General features: G+C 42.2%; 1 protein-coding gene across 2 annotated transcripts in view; it reads left to right on the forward strand.

Annotated features, from left to right (window-relative positions):
• COL3A1 (collagen type III alpha 1 chain) overlaps positions 1–18598 on the forward strand; it is a 39693-nt gene extending 21095 nt beyond the window's left edge. Inside the window, exons 18-51 of one of the 2 annotated variants that reach the window (XM_047721296.1) lie at positions 35–133; positions 335–388; positions 478–585; positions 809–862; positions 1681–1779; positions 2071–2124; positions 2292–2390; positions 2780–2833; positions 2951–3004; positions 3324–3377; positions 3906–3959; positions 4280–4324; positions 4889–4987; positions 5075–5182; positions 5441–5494; positions 7001–7054; positions 7139–7192; positions 7881–7934; positions 8515–8622; positions 9059–9112; positions 9404–9457; positions 9640–9801; positions 9919–10026; positions 10980–11087; positions 11755–11808; positions 11891–11998; positions 12440–12493; positions 12860–12967; positions 13257–13310; positions 13405–13512; positions 14319–14616; positions 15689–15876; positions 16278–16520; positions 17488–18598. In XM_047721296.1, coding sequence (XP_047577252.1) covers positions 35–133; positions 335–388; positions 478–585; positions 809–862; positions 1681–1779; positions 2071–2124; positions 2292–2390; positions 2780–2833; positions 2951–3004; positions 3324–3377; positions 3906–3959; positions 4280–4324; positions 4889–4987; positions 5075–5182; positions 5441–5494; positions 7001–7054; positions 7139–7192; positions 7881–7934; positions 8515–8622; positions 9059–9112; positions 9404–9457; positions 9640–9801; positions 9919–10026; positions 10980–11087; positions 11755–11808; positions 11891–11998; positions 12440–12493; positions 12860–12967; positions 13257–13310; positions 13405–13512; positions 14319–14616; positions 15689–15876; positions 16278–16520; positions 17488–17634 — 3207 coding nt within the window. In that variant the 3' untranslated portion in view covers positions 17635–18598. The remainder of the gene's footprint in view (positions 1–34; positions 134–334; positions 389–477; positions 586–808; positions 863–1680; positions 1780–2070; positions 2125–2291; positions 2391–2779; positions 2834–2950; positions 3005–3323; positions 3378–3905; positions 3960–4279; positions 4325–4888; positions 4988–5074; positions 5183–5440; positions 5495–7000; positions 7055–7138; positions 7193–7880; positions 7935–8514; positions 8623–9058; positions 9113–9403; positions 9458–9639; positions 9802–9918; positions 10027–10979; positions 11088–11754; positions 11809–11890; positions 11999–12439; positions 12494–12859; positions 12968–13256; positions 13311–13404; positions 13513–14318; positions 14617–15688; positions 15877–16277; positions 16521–17487) is intronic. The other variant, XM_047721297.1, reaches the window with a different exon arrangement.
• The last annotated feature ends 949 nt before the right edge of the window (positions 18599–19547 follow it).

Consider the following 19547-nt stretch of genomic DNA (forward strand, 5'->3'; position numbering starts at 1 on the left):
TTTGACTCATGTTGTGTGCTTGGGCTATTTTTAGGGTCCTGCTGGCATTCCTGGAGCTCCTGGACTGATGGGAGCCCGGGGTCCTCCTGGGCCACCCGGAACCAACGGTGTTCCTGGACAGCGCGGCGGTGCAGTGAGTTGCATAACTTCCCTTGGTTGCTTGGAGGGTGTGGCTCCGTTCCCACAAAACAAGTATAAACAGCAGACTTTTGGTACTTGTTCAGCTGATTTTATGCTGGTCTCGCTCTGGTTTTACCACAGCATTGGCAGTTGCCGCTGCTGATTTTGTTAGTCTGGGCTCCCTGTTTTTAAACCAAGATTTTGTTTTGTTTAGGGTGAACCTGGTAAAAATGGTGCCAAAGGAGAGCCGGGGCCACGCGGTGAACGTGTAAGTGTTACCCCAACAGAATGGGTTATTTCTTATTTCAGATGACAGTTTTGCAACCAGATTTATCCCTTTATTGGCGTCGTTTTTAGGGGGAAGCTGGTTCTCCAGGTATTCCAGGACCTAAAGGTGAAGATGGCAAAGATGGTTCTCCAGGAGAGCCTGGGGCAAACGGACTTCCAGGAGCTGCAGGAGAAAGGGTACGTTTCCCACAGGCGTCTCAACGGAGACCAGGATCACTTTCATTCACATAGAACTTGACCTTCAGGGTGAGGAGACCATGCTTTTTCTTAAGCTGAGTACTCAATCCCAAATACTGCTTTTGAGGCATTGTATAACTCAAGAACATCTCTATTGCTACTCAGAAATTATGAAAAAGTTTTCATGCTTTGGGCTGAAACATTTGTCTTTCACTATTTCCAGGGTGCGCCTGGATTCCGAGGGCCTGCTGGAGCCAACGGCCTTCCAGGAGAAAAGGTGGGTGACTTTAATTTCTATTTTTGTAAATGCTGGTACTACAAATAGTTATATTCTTCCATATAGTTTCCCATTAACTAAAACCTAAATATCTGAAAGAAATATATTGGAGTATAAAAATAATAATAATAATTTCCAGTTTACAGTAATGATTCCTGCCCCTGATTAGCTCTTCTCCTATCTTTGTAACTAAAGCAAGTCACTTAGCTTCTATGAGAATTTTCTAACATATGTGTCAATTGAGAGCCATTTATTTCGGTATCATTACAAGAATAAAGTAAATTAAAATGCTTGGAAATTCTTTGAAAATTCTAAAATACTACACAAATACGATATTATATCATCAAAGATATTTGATTTTATACACACAGAAATGTATTGTGATACCCACTGAATATTTCTGGCATGTGGTGTTCATCAAATTTGCCTCAAAATATTCACAATATGATAACCCAAGCTAATAGATAGTGACTTTATGGCATGTCAGCAGCACACTAGCTCTCTTTAAGAGACAAAAGGAAGGGGTGCCTGGGTGACTCAGTTGTTAAGCATCTGCCTTCAGCTCAGGTCATGATCCCAGGGTCCTGGGATCGAGCCCTGCAATGGGCGCCCTGCTTGGTGGGAAGCCTGCTTCTCAGTCTCCCACTCCCTCTGCTTGTGTTCCCTCTCTCGCTGTAAAATCTTAAAAAAAAAAAAAAGAGAGAGAGAGAGAGAGACAGACAGACAAAAGGAAGCTTTCTAGTTGTAACTTAAATGTGATCAATGTCTAGGTCAATGAAGGTTCTTTTACTTATTTGTCGAATTATCTCACCTCATAGGGTCCCGCTGGGGAGCGTGGTGGTCCCGGCCCCGCAGGGCCTAGAGGAGCTCCTGGAGAACCCGGCCGAGATGGTGTCCCCGGAGGTCCAGGCATGAGGGTACTGAGAAACACTTGCTTGCTTGACACTGCCATTTAGTAAGAAGAAAAGCAAATAAAGGAGGATCAAAGACTCCTTAAAACAGACTGTAGTTTTACAGCCTCCAGACAAAACAAAATACTCTTAAGATAACTGAAGATTAGAACTGATTGAAGGAAAACAGAACACTTGACTGAGACATAGACAAGAAAATGTGTGTGATAAAAGTCTACATAGAAAATCTCAAAATTTCACATATATACATATATATTTTTATTTATCCTTTTTAAATGCCTAACTTCTTCATTTTAGGGTATGCCCGGAAGCCCAGGAGGGCCAGGCAGTGATGGAAAACCAGGGCCTCCCGTATGTACATGTTTAACATCTCATTTGATAAGCCCAGTGAATAATGGAACATACACTTTGGCCTACATGGATGTATATTGTAGAGTCTTGATATACATATTTTGATATTTTGATGAAATCTTTTTAAAACCTCTGTTCATGTAATTTTTTTTTTTTTTTTTCATTAGGGCAGTCAAGGAGAAAGTGGTCGACCAGGTCCTCCAGGCCCATCTGGTCCCCGAGGTCAGCCTGGTGTCATGGGTTTCCCTGGTCCTAAAGGAAATGATGTGAGTTCCTTCCTTTATTTCTTCAATAAATATTTGACAGAAGGCTTTTCTTTTCCATATGGGAGTTCAGAGATGGCCAAAACCTGATCTCTACTTCAAAGCATGGTATAATATATGAAAATCAAAATGCCATGTGAGACAAGGAGTTGTTTTTTGTTTTGTTTTTGTTGTTTTCTTTTCTTTTTCTTTTTTTTCTTGTTTTCTTGTTTTTTGTTTTTTTTTGAGTTCTGGGGAAAGAGTAGAGAAATTTATGGCAATCTAGTTCTAGAAAGGAGTTTTGGGTTGTGGACGCATACATGTGCGTATGGAAGGGGCAGATCAAAACTATTAGGGAATAGGACGCTGAGTGATTTCCTTTTGAAAATTAGTAAATGCTGCTACTTCTTTAGGGCGCACCTGGCAAGAATGGAGAACGAGGTGGCCCTGGAGGTCCTGGCCCTCAGGTACGCAGCTTTCATTACCTTTTCCAGCTTTCTCTAGAGGTGTTCGTTCCCATCCTATGGCTTCTGTTTATGATCTCCTTTATCTCTGCCTCCCTAACTGCTTTTTTTTGTCTTTAGGGTCCTGCTGGAAAGAATGGTGAAACTGGACCTCAGGGCCCCCCAGGACCCACTGTAAGTTCGCTCACATAACTTGGAAATGGAAGCGAGTGGGGGTGGGGCAGAGGAAAGACTTTGGGAATCTTATCGTCACCAACACTATGTCATCACAGTTCACCAAAGTGGTTTTGAAGCTTGGTTACCTCATTAGCTAAATGTTGACTAACTAGAAATGAGGATGTCTCCCTTGCACCAGTTCTGTAGGCCAGACTCTGCCCTTCCTCACACCATTAAGTTTCAATTAAGTGATGAGCCTGTTGAAAAGAAAACTGTGTGGACTAAATATGAAAGAATATTTTATAATAGAACATCTCATTATATTTTTCTACATTAGGGGCCAGCTGGTGACAAAGGAGATGCAGGACCCCCGGGTCCACAAGGATTACAAGTAAGAACTTATTTTCATATCCCTGGGTTTCCACTTCTACCAGATAATTCAGTACTTCCTCTCAAGAGCTGTCTTTGTTGAGCTAATTGACAGTTCAAATTTTGGATGACACTACTAAATTAGAATTAATCTTAAGCTTAAAATTTGTGGTCTGTCTTCCCCCTTGAAATAAAATAAGCGCATTAGTCAATTTTAATTAATAAATTAAAATTAATTTAATTAATTAATTTTTAATTAATAAATTTTTTTATGCTTATACTTATTTTTGTAATAATTTAAATCCACATAGTTAAATCAATCTTCCCATACTCATCCATTCATTTTCATGTACAGCAGTAGAAAAACTAGAGGGAGAGAAACATTAAGTCTGGAAGATATGGTTGTCCCTTCTCTGTCACTGGATTTTGAGAGCCACAAATTTTGTAGCCTTGAAAAGACCATTAAAACCAGTTTGAATACCTTGCAGAAACATACATTGAGAAGATTTTCTGTAAGCAGTGTTTGAAGTGCAAGTATGATTCTTTGTAGGGTTTGCCTGGAACCAGTGGACCTCCAGGAGAAAATGGAAAACCCGGCGAACCAGTAAGTGGCGTGCCCTTTTTTAAAAAGAGCTCAGAAGCCAAAAGAATAAATTGTAATCATTTATCAGTTATTAGCTTTTGCATTTTCTCATGCCATAGTTTCTGAGTTTTAACATATAGTTTTTAAATATTCAACAAAGAAAAATTATTCAATCATAAGTATCACACGGAAGGTTTCCATTTTACCATGAAATGAAAGAAAGCGTACATAGCTGGAGATTTAACTTTACAAAATGCAAGCCAGTCACGTGTGCTCTCTTGCTTATGTTCCTACAACATGTGTTCTGACGGAGGCCTAATCAGATAATGCCAATCTTCTAGGGTCCAAAGGGTGAATCCGGTTCACCTGGAACTCCAGGAGGCAAGGTAAGTATTTCCATCTATTTTCTAATTTCTTCAGCATTTTATAGAGCAATTGACTAGTGATTCACTTTTGGTATATCAAAGCAAAATGGTCTTTCTTTAGAAGCTCAACACTGCAACTATTTGGCGAGTACACAGGGTAACTCAAGACATTTGCAGAATAGATTTGCTCCATCTCAAAAATCACATTTTCTGACATGAATAAATACTACGGAGGCAGCTATGGGCCTGAAATTGAAAAGTCAAATCTTTCCAGGGCATTGACTCTGCACAGGAAAACTGTTGGTAGAAAAGCTTAAAAAAAAAAAAATGCCCCCATGAATAAAACAATAAGAGTGTCCGAGGTAGCTCATCAGATCGGGCATGGAGTTTCCCTCCTTCACTCTGTGTCTCCGTTTCCATCTCTCACTCCATTGATCAAATGTCTTTTATAACTACCAGCACTTCCCAGTTGTTCAAAAATATAAGTTCCCCAGTGGTCTACATCAAAATAATACAATTTAGGGTGTTTTTGTTTGCTGTTAGCCTTGGGTTGGCTAACAGGGCTCTTCTGCATTTCTACCCCAGGGTGATTCGGGAGCCCCGGGCGAACGAGGACCTCCGGGAGCCATGGGGCCCGCGGGACCAAGAGGTGGAACTGGCCCCCCTGGTCCCGAAGGAGGAAAGGTGACTCTGCACAATTCAGTTCTAGACTTTACAAAGTAGTGCACTCCATTTCCTTCTGGTGGTTTACCATTTGTCCTTTAATTTCAGGGTGCTGCTGGTCCCCCTGGGCCAGCTGGGCCTGCCGGGACTCCTGGTCTGCAAGGGATGCCTGGAGAAAGAGGAGGTCCTGGGGGCCCCGGCCCAAAGGGTGACAAGGTAGGCACTTCCGTGCTATTAACTCTAGCATAGAACAGACTTCCTGGGTTAAAGGCGAGAAGCACTGCTGCAAAGCAACCTGTTTTCAGAATTAATGTGGCCATTTTCTAGGAAGGGGAAATTGAGGTGTGTTGCTAGAGTGACTGTTCATGCGAACACTCACCAGCCATCACGGCACGTCCTCAGGGTCACTCCTCTTCCTGGCCGAGTCTCCCTGCGGCTGCTTCTAACCTGATGACTCTGGCTCTTATCTGACAGGGCGAACCGGGCAGTGCGGGGGCTGACGGAGCTCCAGGGAAAGACGGTCCCAGGGTGAGTTTCCCTGCAGGGCACAAATTGGACTTCCCTGAGTGTGACGTGGAAGACTTCCCCATCTCTACTTCTGCTGGTCCTAAAAACTCATCACCGTCACTTAGACCACAGTTTGCCTTTTCTGACCATTAAGAAGACCACAGTGACTCAATGTTTAAAATTCCTAGTTTATATCTGTTATTACCTGATGTTGGTTCAATGCTGACGTGAGAATAGAAAAACCTCAAAAGTATAATTAAAGTCACAAACTGAAGTCATCATAAATCCAAGTCCCTAAAATCCAAGATAATCAACACAGTTCAGAAATAATTTTTTTTTATTTTATACACATGGTAATTCAGTGATACAGTCATACCACGGAATCCTACTTAGCAGTAAGTAAGTGCAACATTAGCGACAAGGAAATCATGCAACAACTTACACAAACCTCAAGGACACGGGCTGAGTGAAACAGAGTCCATCTCAAAAGGGTGCGTACCGCGGGATTCCATCCATGCAACACTTGCTAGCTAATAGAGCTGATGATTGCCAGGAGTTAGGAAGAGGGGAGAGAAAGGTGCGTGTGACTAAAAGAGGGCATGAGAGGGAGTCTCACGGCAGTCGCACATTCGAGCATCGTGATTATGGCAGTCGTCATACCAGGCCACTCTACCTAACGGGGCCTAGAGCTTGTCCTCACACACACCAGCACGAATGAGTGCGAGAGCTGAATCAGCTCTGTGCATGGTCCCCATGCGTTTCTCGGTTTTAATATTGTACCAAGTTGTGTAAGATATTAACGTTGAAGGATGCTGGGAGACAGGTGCATAGCATTCTCCTGTATCTGCTTTTGCAACGTCTTGGGAATCTTCAGAGTAACCATTAAAAACAAACATCTTCCAGATATGACTGCGGCCAAGAGGCACGACCGTTAAGTCATTACACACGTGTCATACTTACCATTGTCGCCTTCAAGAAATTCATAGAAATTTCACTTTCGACAGATCGGATGGGTAGGCCATCATCCAATTTAAAAAAACCACCTAATGCCTCACATACATTGGTAAAACTCATATTTGAAAATGTCAATTTGGAAATTTTAATACGTGCATTTATATTCTGAGTAGTTAAACGTTTTGGATTATCAAGCAGTTGAATAAAGCAATGCATTTCAATTCTTAAAAAGCTACTCCTGTAAGATCTCACACCACATCACTTACCTTCTGCAATGGAGAGAAAAATGAATCAGTCAAGTTCCACCTAGTCTTACCGTCCTTTAGAGGCCTCTCCATAGACTCTCCGATGCCGTAGGCCTGGCGACATTTACACACCAAGGGAAGCACCATTCGAGCCACTATAGAAGTCATAGTATCTAGTTTATCTACTAGTATCTAGTTTATTATGTTTTTATGTTTTATTATGTTATTATCTAGTATAATATTATTATTATACTATGTCTATATATTCTCATTAATAAAATTAATAATTTTATCTTTAAAATCAAAAATGTATTTCTATTTTCTTTAGGGTCCTACTGGTCCCATTGGTCCCCCTGGCCCAGCTGGTCAGCCTGGAGATAAGGTAACACTTCATACTACTTAGAAACCAAAAGAAAATGTCCCCAGCTTTGGGATGCAGGGCAAAGTGTTTTTCCTCTTTTTTCAGGGTGAAGGTGGTGCCCCTGGACTTCCGGGTATAGCTGGTCCCCGTGGTGGCCCTGTGAGTGTTAATGACTCTCCCTGTACTTTGCAGCCCCACCCAGGCAGCAGGGACCCCTGCTTCCTTCCTTAGCAATTCTGCCCCGTGTCTCAAGGGCAGGATGACAGTTTCAGGAATTGTGTGACAAGCAAAGGAAGGTTCAAGTTCTGAAATTTAAAATTCACAGCAGACAGTTTTAAATCAAGCCATCTATCCTAAATAATTCTGGAAAAAAATTTAAAATGCACAAATAATATACATTTGTAAATAATATTTCTTAAACCGCAGGATCTTGCCTGAGGCACCTTCTAGATCTAAATAGAATTCTCTCCCTTCAGGATTTGCAACTCAGGACAGATACATAGTAAATGGTCCTAATTAATTGGTTGATTTCTCAAGTAACCCTAAGTATATTTTTAAATACTCACATTTTCTAGAAGTCATATGATTGCATGTGTTAAACCCTTCAAAATTCTCAGGTTATTTTTCTCGTAAATAATATCACAATCAGAGGCAGGAGGAACGGGAGGTTCTGGTGTGTCCACTCCTGGTTTTGTTGAGAAGTGGAAAAGCTCCCCAGTCGCGCCCTGTTGGTCAGCTTCGCGTACTTCCCGCTTAAAGGAAAGAGACGAGATGTCCAGGGTGATATGTCGATTGTCCTGTGCGAAGGCGTCTTCACCGTGACCAACGACAATGTTTTCCCCTCCAGGGTGAGAGAGGCGAGCATGGGCCTCCAGGACCCGCTGGCTTCCCTGGTGCTCCTGTGAGTATGAACACGCAGCCCAGAACCCCTCTCTTGCTGAGAAGCTGATGTTTGAATCTGGCTTCTAGTCAGGCCTCAGCTTCTCCTTCCCTGTAGGAGATTTCACCCCCGCTCCATGCGTGTGTGTGTTATTTTGTACTTCACTCCTCCCCTTTAAAAGATGGGATTAAAAACACTTGACTTGCCTTTATGCCTCATTAATGAGACGCGCATGATACCCTAGATTTTAAGACACTGGCAATGTTGAAAGCTCTTCCATTGTACGATGATACTAAAATTTGCTCTGGGCCTTAACTGTCTCCGGCGAATTTGCTGGCGCTCCTTTCCAAAGCACAATCCTCAGAGAGCTTTTCTCCCTTAGGACGAATAACATCCATTTTAACGTTTCCCGGATAGTTTTCTTCTATCCTGGAAGCATCTCTGTTGGTTTTGGTTTGGCCCGTCTTCCGAGAACGTTCCTTTACAAGTTGGTTTCAACCACTTGCCCCCTGAAGGATGGTGTTTCTGGAGGAGGAGCGGGATAGGCCGGGGGTCCCGGGAAGGACGTCCGCTCACAGGTGGCTGTCCTTTCTGAATGCAGGGACAGAACGGCGAGCCCGGTGCCAAGGGAGAAAGAGGTGCTCCCGGCGAGAAGGGTGAAGGCGGGCCCCCTGGCCTCGCGGGGCCTCCGGGCGGTGCCGGGCCTGCGGTGAGTGTCCTCTCTCGCTCAGTTTCCAAGGGGAAAGCGCGCCAGTGTGTCCGCCGTCCAAGACTCCATCCTGGGAGAGCTTGTCAAGGCGATGAGTACCGTCTCCCCAGGGGTACAGCTCGGACTTTGATGCCCCCACAGTCTGGATCGGACCCCAGTCCCGTTGCTCTGACCACTTCCCAGAGTCACCGTTCTGCGGACCTTTGTCTGTTCGTGTGTAGGCCCCTTGTAGCCCCCCACCCAGTTTTATTAAGATTTGACTGACATGTGGCAGTGCACAGGCTTGAAGCGCCCGCAGAATGGCTGCATGTACGGCTACGCCGCGAAAGGGTTATCACAATAAGTAGAGTACTTGCTTTTCAAAGGCTGAAGCCTTCTTTCAAATTTTGATTTTGGTGAAATTCTGATGAACCATTTCTGCCTCCATTCCATATAGGGCCCTCCTGGTCCCACGGGCGTCAAGGGTGAGCGTGGCAGTCCTGGGGGTCCTGTAAGTATTGATTCTCCTTACTGCTGCCTCTAAACCGTGGTTCGAAAGCATTAATTCATATCGATCTGTGCAAAAACAACTTCAAAAGCACTAGACCCCAAAAGAGTATAAAATCTATGATCCCTTAATCATATGCCGGCAATATGTGATTCTGAAAGGAAAACCAGCAAACCATAAGTGCTCCCAGGGTGGAAAGCGGATCTCATTTCTTACGCTCTATTCTTGTTTTTAGTAGTTAATTATTCATTCTGCTTCAGTTTTGAAACTCAAAAACATATCACCCCTTCACAGGGCGCCGCTGGCTTCCCTGGCGGTCGTGGTCCTCCTGGTCCTCCTGGTAATAATGTAAGTATTTTTTTAAAATTTTTCTTTATTCCATAAAGAATATTCATGTATGCATGAGAGGAGAAACCTACCCATTGCCACTTTACTTTGTCATAAATTCCATCTAAACTGCAGGTAAAAGCGGGAAGAAACATTGAACTTTTCATTATAAAACACTCAAATTTCAAAAAATCTCCTTGCAGGGTAACCCAGGCCCCCCCGGCCCCAGTGGTGCTCCAGGCAAGGACGGCCCCCCCGGCCCCCCTGGCAGCAATGGTGCTCCTGGTAGCCCTGGGGTGTCTGGACCTAAAGGTGATGCTGGCCAGCCCGGAGAGAAGGGATCACCTGGCCCCCAGGGCCCTCCGGTGAGTGGCTGCGCTGCTCTGTGGATTGACAATACTGTTTTATTTTGAATTATGAATTCAACAGAGGAAAACAGAGTCACAGAGAGAAGAACTAAGGCTGTCTTTTTTGTTCAACAGGGAGTTCCAGGCCCGCTGGGACTTGCTGGGATTACCGGAGCTAGGGGTCTCGCAGGACCACCGGGCATGCCGGGCCCTAGGGGAAGCCCAGGCCCACAGGGCATCAAGGTGAGAGTGGCCGTCTTTTCCTGGACTGTTTCCTCTGGTAGCCTTTGCAGATCACTTAATGCAGCAAGCACGTCATGAACAAATTTTCCTGTAAAAGATGCAAATTCTTGATATGTTCAGATTCTCAGGAAGCATGCATTTTATTTAAAGCTGCAGAACACAAAACCAATGCCCACCATATGGCAGCCTTGAACATTAACCCTAAGAAACTGTTATCACAGAAAATAACTTGCCAGCCTAAATACCTCTACTAGGAGATGTGTGAGCATTCCTTACTTCGCTGACTTTCAGTTTTACAGAGGGAACTAGTCAGTTTATGGACGCATGAAAGTCTTTCATTAATACCAATTTTGCATCAACTCAATTTGTTGAGTTGTTTCTAATTTTCATTTCCCTAATATTACTGTAACATATTAGCATGTTATAGTTAGTGTCTTAAATACCCACTTAGCAAATGAGGTAATTAAATTCTGTATTATATTGTAATGAAATGAAGATATTACATTTAAGTATATTCAATTTATATGAACATATCTAATAAATATATATATTTTTAAATGGAGCCAGGTGTTCAAAATAACCTTCTGATGGTCACTGTAAACCTATAATTTCCTGATGGTTAATCATTATTTTTTTTCTCAAAATGTCCATGTCTCACTTATATATCTCATATTAGAATGTATTCTAAATAATATAATCATTGTCATTATTCAGCTCTTTGGCCAGAGTGACCTGGAAAGTAGGAAAATACAAGAAACTTACTCTTCTTCAATGATAGGGATAGCTTCAGGAACAAATTCAATAGAATTTTTAATAAAACACAGCTTTTCTTCAAAAAATAAGGAAATCTCAATATATTGATTGCTAAGATATACTAAGTTTAAAAAATAATTTAAAGTTAACAAAGGGTAAAATAAGTTGAAATAAAATGTCTTTTATTTCTTTGTGCACAGGGTGAAAGTGGGAAACCAGGACCTGCTGGTCACAATGGAGAACGTGGTCCTCCTGGACCCCAGGGTCTTCCTGGTCTGGCTGGTACAGCTGGTGAACCTGGAAGAGATGTAAGCATGAGTTCTCAGGAAATATCCAATTATCCTTACAGTGTCTGGTAATTTATTTAAGCAAGGGTCAAATTGTGTCTTAATGTCTAAGAGTGTAAATATTGCCACATGCCAAAGTTCTTCTCCTTTCTTTAATAAGATGTCTCTTCTATTACAATTTAGAATAATCATCAATGTTCATGTTCATTAATATTTGCCCAACGAACGGTCATTAATGGAAAAGACTGTAAAAGCTAGCTAAATAAAGACACAAGTTGGGGATGTGGAAGGCCCCAGTTTACAGCATTCCTTAGCATGAAAATGTGTTGCATGTTATCAGTGATTAAGTCTTTTCTTAAACTGTAGATTTCCATTATCAGCTTAAATTACTATTTCTTACACTCTTACTTGTTATCTCTTTCCTAAGGATTTTTTTAGACTTTTTTTTTCCTAACCACTTCTCCCTTTCTCTCACCTGTGAAATTTTAGTGCTGCAGGTGTACTGCTTATCTACTGAAGTATGACCCTTTGAAGGGCCACAGCCATTGTGATAGCTAAGATTGTTTAGTCCCAAGAACCAATTTTTATCCTCTTTAGGATGTTCTTGCTACCATTGAGAATACATGGCTTAGATTTGAATGGTTCGCAAGAGTTTGATTTCTTTTCTCCTTCCTGTTTTTTTAATCAGGGAAACCCAGGATCAGATGGTCTTCCAGGCCGAGACGGGGCTCCCGGTGGCAAGGTATAAGGAACATCGATACAGTGGGTTTGGGTACTTAACAGTGACTGCTGATCCTACGTTGCATCTGTGAATTTGTCCTCAGGGTGATCGTGGAGAAAATGGCTCTCCCGGTGCCCCTGGTGCTCCTGGCCATCCAGGCCCCCCTGGTCCCGTTGGTCCAGCTGGAAAGAGTGGTGACAGAGGAGAAACTGTGAGTTTTTCATTGCTTACCTGTTTCCTCAATAAAGGGATTAGTCGGTAGAAGATAAAATGTGTCATCTGCCAACCAAATGATCTACTATCATTTCTTTTCGTTTTTATGCTACTCGTTCCTTAGGCAACTGTGGTAAGGAAGGTGTCTGCTAAGCTTCTGGCAGTAGATAATGGAGAATCATTACTAAATCTGAGGCGGCGTTAATCAGTCCAAGTGCACGTTCAGTGGGTGGACGCAGGCTGAATTAGCAAGACTTTCCCAGCTTTCCTGTCAGGCCCCTCGGAAAGACAAGCAGAGAAAGCACTCGGAAGGAGAAAATGGCGCTAACTTTCAAAAATAGTGTGCATGCTATTATTCTATCACAGTGAGATTAACTTGAAATAAAACAAAGCTTTATCAATACATAAACAATTCCCTGCCTGTCTGTTTCTGTTTCAGGGCCCTGCCGGTCCTTCTGGCGCTCCAGGTCCTGCTGGTTCCCGAGGTCCTCCTGTGAGTTATTTTTTAACTATTCCACAGTCTAAGAAGTGTCCTGCCTCTTGGCACGTTCAAGAAAGGGGATGGCAACACACCCCACCATGGAACAGAATTTTAACCTTGCGTTGATGACACAGAAAGCATTCAGGATCTAGAAGGTCCTGGGGGCCAAGGACCTACGTAGCAATTACTGGGGTTTCATGCAATGATCAGTCCAAAGTCAAACCTACAAGAAGGATCTTTAGTGTTGCATGTAGGCAGTGTCCGTGGTATTTCTAGCTAATGGAATGTCATCAACTAGATTTAATTGCTATAAACTCTGTTTTGTTTCACCAATATGTACGTGTGTTTATGAACTTAATTTGAACTGTGTCTGTAAAGGGTCCCCAAGGTCCACGCGGCGACAAAGGTGAAACCGGTGAACGTGGCTCTACAGGCATCAAGGGACATCGAGGATTCCCCGGTAATCCAGGCGCCCCGGGTTCTCCAGTAAGTGCACCTGCCTTGTTAGAAAATTCCCTTCGGTGCGTGATGAGCTAGGCAAATCTGGGAGACCCAAAGTAGAAAAATGCTCATCTTTAAAAGTTTGTGCCAGAAGAGATGAGAAATGGATGCGAGGGCTTGGTTGAAACAGTAGTTGGCCTGAGATGACGGGGAGACGAGGGAAGGGCACCGTCACATTCCGTGGCGATCTCCATGTTCCTGACTGGATCGTGAGTGTACGGTTCCCTCGCTCTTTCGTAAGTGTTCATTTGTGTTTACCCTCCTTCCCTTTCAGGGTCCCGCCGGGCACCAAGGTGCTATCGGTAGCCCAGGACCCGCAGGCCCCAGAGTAAGTTGCATAGAAGGATTTTGGAAGATCCGTATTCTTCAAATGTTCTAGCTGGAGGATGTTCTAGCGTTGTGACATCACGATAACTTTTTAGGGACCCGTTGGACCCAGTGGCCCCCCCGGCAAAGATGGCACGAGTGGGCATCCGGGCCCCATCGGACCACCAGGGCCGCGAGGTAACAGAGGAGAAAGAGGATCCGAGGTGAGACCGCGCTCAGACTGCGCCTTTACGCACCAGAGACACTTTGTAAGACTTGGAACCTAGACAGTGAGTCAGATGCAATACAAGCACCTGACTTAATTTACAGAATGAACAATGACTTTTAGAGATTGTCTGCCCTTTCTGCATCACACTATAACAACAAGAGAAAAAAAGAGCACCTCTTTTACAGTTTGATCAGAGAGTGGTCACTGTCAGAATGAAGACAGAAGCCCAATTAACCAAATGAGCTCTGCTGGAGATCACCCAATTATGCTCACCGTAATGACTGGTGAGCCTGTAGTACCTCTTCTCAAATGGCTTCCGTGATTTCTGTTTTGCTCCTAATACCGTCATTCCCGATACCGTCCATCCCACATCTTTGGCATAAACAGAATAAAAACCATTATCCCCACAAGACACACATTTGGTAATTGAAACACAGGTAAGTCATCAGCCCAAAGACACAGAGTTAATGGGGAATCTGGGATCCAAATCTAGGTTCCTGATCATATTCCCTCTGGTATGTCAGAGTTAGCAGTATTTACATCATTCATTCCGAAGGAAACATGATAGAGTGAAGTTTGTGCTCTAACTCCGCTGATTCGTACCCAGGGGAGAACGATAACTTTCATGGTAACACATTTATTATCGTTGGTTATCATTTGATCACAAAACAACTCGAGTAAACCTTTCTTAAAGTAATTATAACATATTAGTTGTTTCTGATGCATCATCTTGGCCCAGCAACATACACCTTCAGCAAAGAGCAAGCACACCTCCATGATGCCTGTTCTTACCCGTCCTAGGGCTCCCCAGGCCACCCCGGACAGCCGGGCCCACCTGGACCTCCTGGTGCCCCTGGTCCGTGCTGCGGCGGTGGGGCTGCCGCCCTGGGTGTTGTTGGAGGAGGTGAGAAAGCTGGTGGTTTTGCCCCGTATTACGGAGATGAACCAGTGGACTTCAAAATCAACACTGAGGAGATCATGACATCACTCAAATCAGTCAATGGACAACTAGAAAGCCTCGTTAGTCCTGACGGATCTCGTAAACACCCTGCTCGGAACTGCCGAGACCTGAAGTTCTGCCACCCTGAGCTCCAGAGTGGTACGTGCGGGAGTCCTCCACGCTCATGGCAACAAGAGCTCGGAGAAAGCTGCTTAGATGAGAACTTGGGGAAGAGAAAGCTTCACTGTAAACAGATCTTTGATAGCAGAAGTAGTACTTAAAGAATGTTGGTTGAGTTGAAACCGCTTGACAGTTTCAGGAAGTATACACGGCAGGTATCCTTAACATGGAACATCAATAACCCAAATATTCTAAACGTGGGAACATTTCAAGGCAGTCTTGAAGAAACTGTGATAGAAGTCACAGTTTGGGATGTTTCTTCATATCATTCCAAAGTTGTCTGAGTGATAAAGCAACTTAGATCACCACATTTTCAGGATAAAATTTATACAACTTGGTACAGACGTAATTTGCAATTTAACTTTTGCAATCTTTATTTAATGAGATTAATTTTTGTGATAAATCTAATTAGCTTTTTCATATTAAGAAATAGTTAAAAGAAAAATCCCAGACTTACATAAAATTATGTCAAATATTACAATAATATTATATAATATTATATATTATATATAAACATATATATAATATATATAAATAATATAATAATATATAATAATAAACAAAAACTATTTCAGGCTTTCAAATACCTTGACATGGAACATTGCCTTTGTTAGAAGTCATTTCGGAAAATTACTTAAGATAGAAAACAGCATCATTCACAGGGACGTGGGGTTAAACCCACTGGCATAAACCTAGATTAGACTAAAAGCTTACATTGTTTAGAGAAGCCATGTTAAAGAGATAATCATCTTAAAAAGAGGAGGGATTTCAGTAAATACAGTACACCAGTCAGAATGTCTTGGCTTCGTGGATCATTATCGTTCCATACAAGAAGCTGTGTTTTACTTCAATGCTTTCTAATTATTGTACCTCTTTTTAATCTCCACAACTTCAATAAAAGTTTCTGTATTATACTATACTGTAAAATACAAATAGATTAGCAAGCAACATCGTGAGTGCTGTACCAATAAACAAACAAAATCATTCTGGTCCAAACTTCACTACCGGATTTTGTAACCAATTCCCATCATTCTTTTTTGTGACTATTCAGGAGAATATTGGGTTGATCCAAACCAAGGTTGCAAGTTGGACGCCATTAAAGTATTCTGCAATATGGAAACTGGGGAAACGTGCATAAATGCCAGTCCTCGGAATGTTCCACGGAAGAACTGGTGGACAGATTCTGGTGCTGAGAAGAAACATGTTTGGTTTGGAGAATCCGTGGAAGGTGGTTTTCAGGTAATAAAGGATATACCGTTTTTAAATTAAGTCATTCCTACTTACCTGACTTCTTTAGTTTTTCCCAATTTTTCATCACAAAGTTAAAGTAGCAAATAAATAGAAGAACACAATGCTTTATATATCCAGGTGACTACCTCTATAACTTTCATAACTTGTCTCCCCAAGCTAAGTGAGGTGGAATGATTCATTGCATGCAACCACCTTTCTTTGAATTCTTAACACCTGCTTTACTCTAGTGTAGGTTACACAAGTGATAAGAACATATTCATATATAAAATACTCATACACAGAATATATGACCAACCTGTGTTATGATGACCATACTGTACTGCATGAGTCCCTGAGGACATATGGGCACAACTGACGTGTTTGATCGATGGTGTTTTTCCCCATCACAGTTTAGCTATGGCAATCCTGACCTTCCAGAAGACATCCTTGATGTCCAGCTGGCGTTCCTCAGGCTTCTCTCCAGCCGGGCCTCCCAGAACATCACGTACCACTGCAAGAATAGCATTGCATACATGGATCAGGCCGGCGGCGATGTAAAGAAGGCCTTGAGGCTGATGGGGTCAAATGAAGGTGAATTCAAGGCCGAAGGAAACAGCAAATTCACATACACAGTTCTGGAGGATGGTTGCACTGTAAGTAGTGACATTTTTAAAGGCGTGGATCACAGCGAGCTCAGCATTTCTAGTTTAGTCATGCTATTCCGAAAAGAAGAAGAAAAATAATGGCGGTGAACAAATGATTACATTTGGTGCGAGTTACATAGGATCTGCTGGTTCATGGCAGGGATGTTAAACACCACACACACACACACACTTTTCATCTCAACCTCCAGGCAAAAGGAGTTGAAAGGAAATCAGTAGAAATTTAAATTCATGATATAAACTTTATCAGATAATCTGGGTGGTTCCTATACATTCGGCATGCTAGCTATTATATGGACTCAATCTAAAATCTCTGCTTTCTTTTTAATTTTATAGGTTAGCTTTGAATCTATTCTTTGTTATTATCATTTATAAGCAAAGGGAGAATTCACTTCTAATAGTAACAAATTCCATGATCAGAGACTTACTCACTTTTTAGTAAACCAACCGTATCTAGTAGCAGTAACCAGGCAGAACCAGGCCTCCTAAAAATGGGGGGCCGTTGGCAGTCTCTACTGGATGTACCTTAAAGCTCTGTAAGACTTTTGGTTAATGATATGGCTTATTAGACCACCTGGGGGGCTCAGTCAGTTAAGCGTCCATCTCTCGATTTCTGCTCAGGTCATGATCTCAGGGTTGTGAGATCAAGCCCCAGGTGGGGATCTGAATGGGGGGGTAGAGAGCCTGCTTGGGATTCTCTCTCTCCCTCTCCTGCTGCCCCTACCTCCTCACATGCACACACTTTCTCTCTCAATCTCTAAAAAAAGCCCAATATGGTTTATTATCTGGGATGATTATAGCTTTAAAATGGAAAACGTCTCACATTCATGGAAGGTAACACAGCAAGTTGGAAATGCCCTTAGGGCACACTATTTTCCTAAACCTGGTCAGTGAGAGGAATTGTCTAAGTAATTGTAACGTCATGATAGCTCACATTTTTTTTCCCTCTTTTTCACAGAAACACACTGGGGAATGGGGCAAAACGGTCTTCGAATACCGAACGCGCAAGGCTGTGAGGCTACCTATTGTTGATATTGCTCCCTATGACATTGGTGGTCCTGATCAAGAATTTGGTGTGGACATTGGCCCTGTTTGCTTTTTATAAACCAAACTCTCCCTGAAACCCCAGCAAAAAATTTCACACTCCGTATGTGTTCCTCTCGTCCTAACCTTGTCAACCAGTACAAGTGACCAACTCAATTCCAGTTATTTATTTCCAAAAGTTTTGGAAAAAGTATAATTTGGCAAAAAAGGATACTTTTTTTGTTTTGTTTTGTTTTGGGTTTTTTTGCTGTTACACCAATTACAGTCCAAATGCTTTTTGTTCTATTTTTTTACCAATTCCAATTTCAAAATGTCTCAATGGTGCTATAATAAATAAACTTCAACACTCTTACAATAACACTGTGTTATATTCTTTGAATCCTAGCCCATTTGCAGAGCAATGACTAGGCTTACCATCAAAAGATAACCATTCCTTCTGAAATAGTCAACATGAAATTAGAAAAGACCTCCCTGTTTCAACTACCTCAACCTGGTCAGAAATACAGATGAATTCTAGAAGACCTGGAAGATTAAAAAAAAAATTATATAAATTAACAATAATTTCCTAAAATATTGGTAAAAGTGTAGTAGAAGAATTTAAAGAGACATTTTAAAATCTACAATTATTTTAATCTTGGAAATTAACTGCTTTTAAAGGTGCTTTTCTCTTTTCTTGTCATTGCTGAAATGATCAAGATTACCGATATTTGGGAAGGCTTTAAAGACACATGTTATGGTGCTAATGTACTTTCACTTTAAAAACTCTAGGTCAGAATTGTTGCCTTGCATTCAAAACATAAATGCACACCATCTGTACATGTCTCCTGTCAAAAACATTTATTGGCGTGTCACTTCAGGGGACTATCTCCCTTGATCCTGTAAAAGTCAACAACAACAAAAGACAAATAGTGGGGCGCTTTTGTTACAGTAACACAGGGAATGTGTTGAAATTTAACTTTGTAAGCTTGTATGTGGTTGTTGATCTTTTTTTTTCCCTACAGACACCCATAATAAAATATCATAATAAAAACTTTCTGGTTTTTGTCACTGTTCATGGATATAAGAAATGCGTGTGTACACTCAAGAACTCTGGTGATCTTGGAAAAACATAGTGAATTCTCACTCTGTAGTTAGGAATGCCATGACCTCAAGAATAAGCTGTGTTCAGAAGAGAGATGGTGCTCCGTGGGGAATCTGGAGGACTTTTAGGTCATATTCGGTGAAACTACTGGGGTATATTGAAAACTTAGGGCATGCCCTTTGAGTCCATCACCAGAAACAGGAACATAGTCAATTCAGTTGTTGCGGAGCAGGGAGGATTCAGGGTGGAGGATGCTGGTGATTTACTGGAGTGAGGGGGGTCTGGCAAAATGAGAATGGCCGCCAGCTGGGGCTCGTCTACCCCTGTGACACACTTCTCCTTGCCCTCTCAGCCCTCTTCCACCGTCAAATTCTTATTTTTTTACTTACTATAAGTATGGTCTTGCACATTTGACTTCATATTGGAAGTTTGTTTCCTCTCTATGGTTTATAACAATAATGCTACTTTCAGAAATAAAAATTCCACCAGTCACAGGTCACATCACTTATCCTCCATGCTGGAGGAAACCAATTCAACAGCTTCTTGTGCAGCTTTCTAGAAACACACATACACACACACACACACACACAGATATGGAAGGAGAGACAGAGAGAGAGAGGCAGTAAGAAAGCCAATTTGCATTATGCATTAAAATTAAATTACTTGGAGTTTTAAATTTAGGCATCTTCAAAGCCAGAAATATTTGGCCAAGTCTCCTCACAGCACTTCACTCTGACATTGGCTCTCCTGCCTCTCTCTTTCTCACGTATAAGGACCCTTATAATTACTTGGGTGCAACTGGACAATTTAGGATGACCTCACCTTCTCGAGGTCAGTTGATGACCAACCTTAATTCTGCCAGCAACCTTATGCCCGAAACAGCATCGTGTCCA

This window comes from Lutra lutra, chromosome 3, assembly GCF_902655055.1.
Source record: "Lutra lutra chromosome 3, mLutLut1.2, whole genome shotgun sequence".
Classification (NCBI taxonomy): Eukaryota; Metazoa; Chordata; class Mammalia; order Carnivora; family Mustelidae; genus Lutra; species Lutra lutra.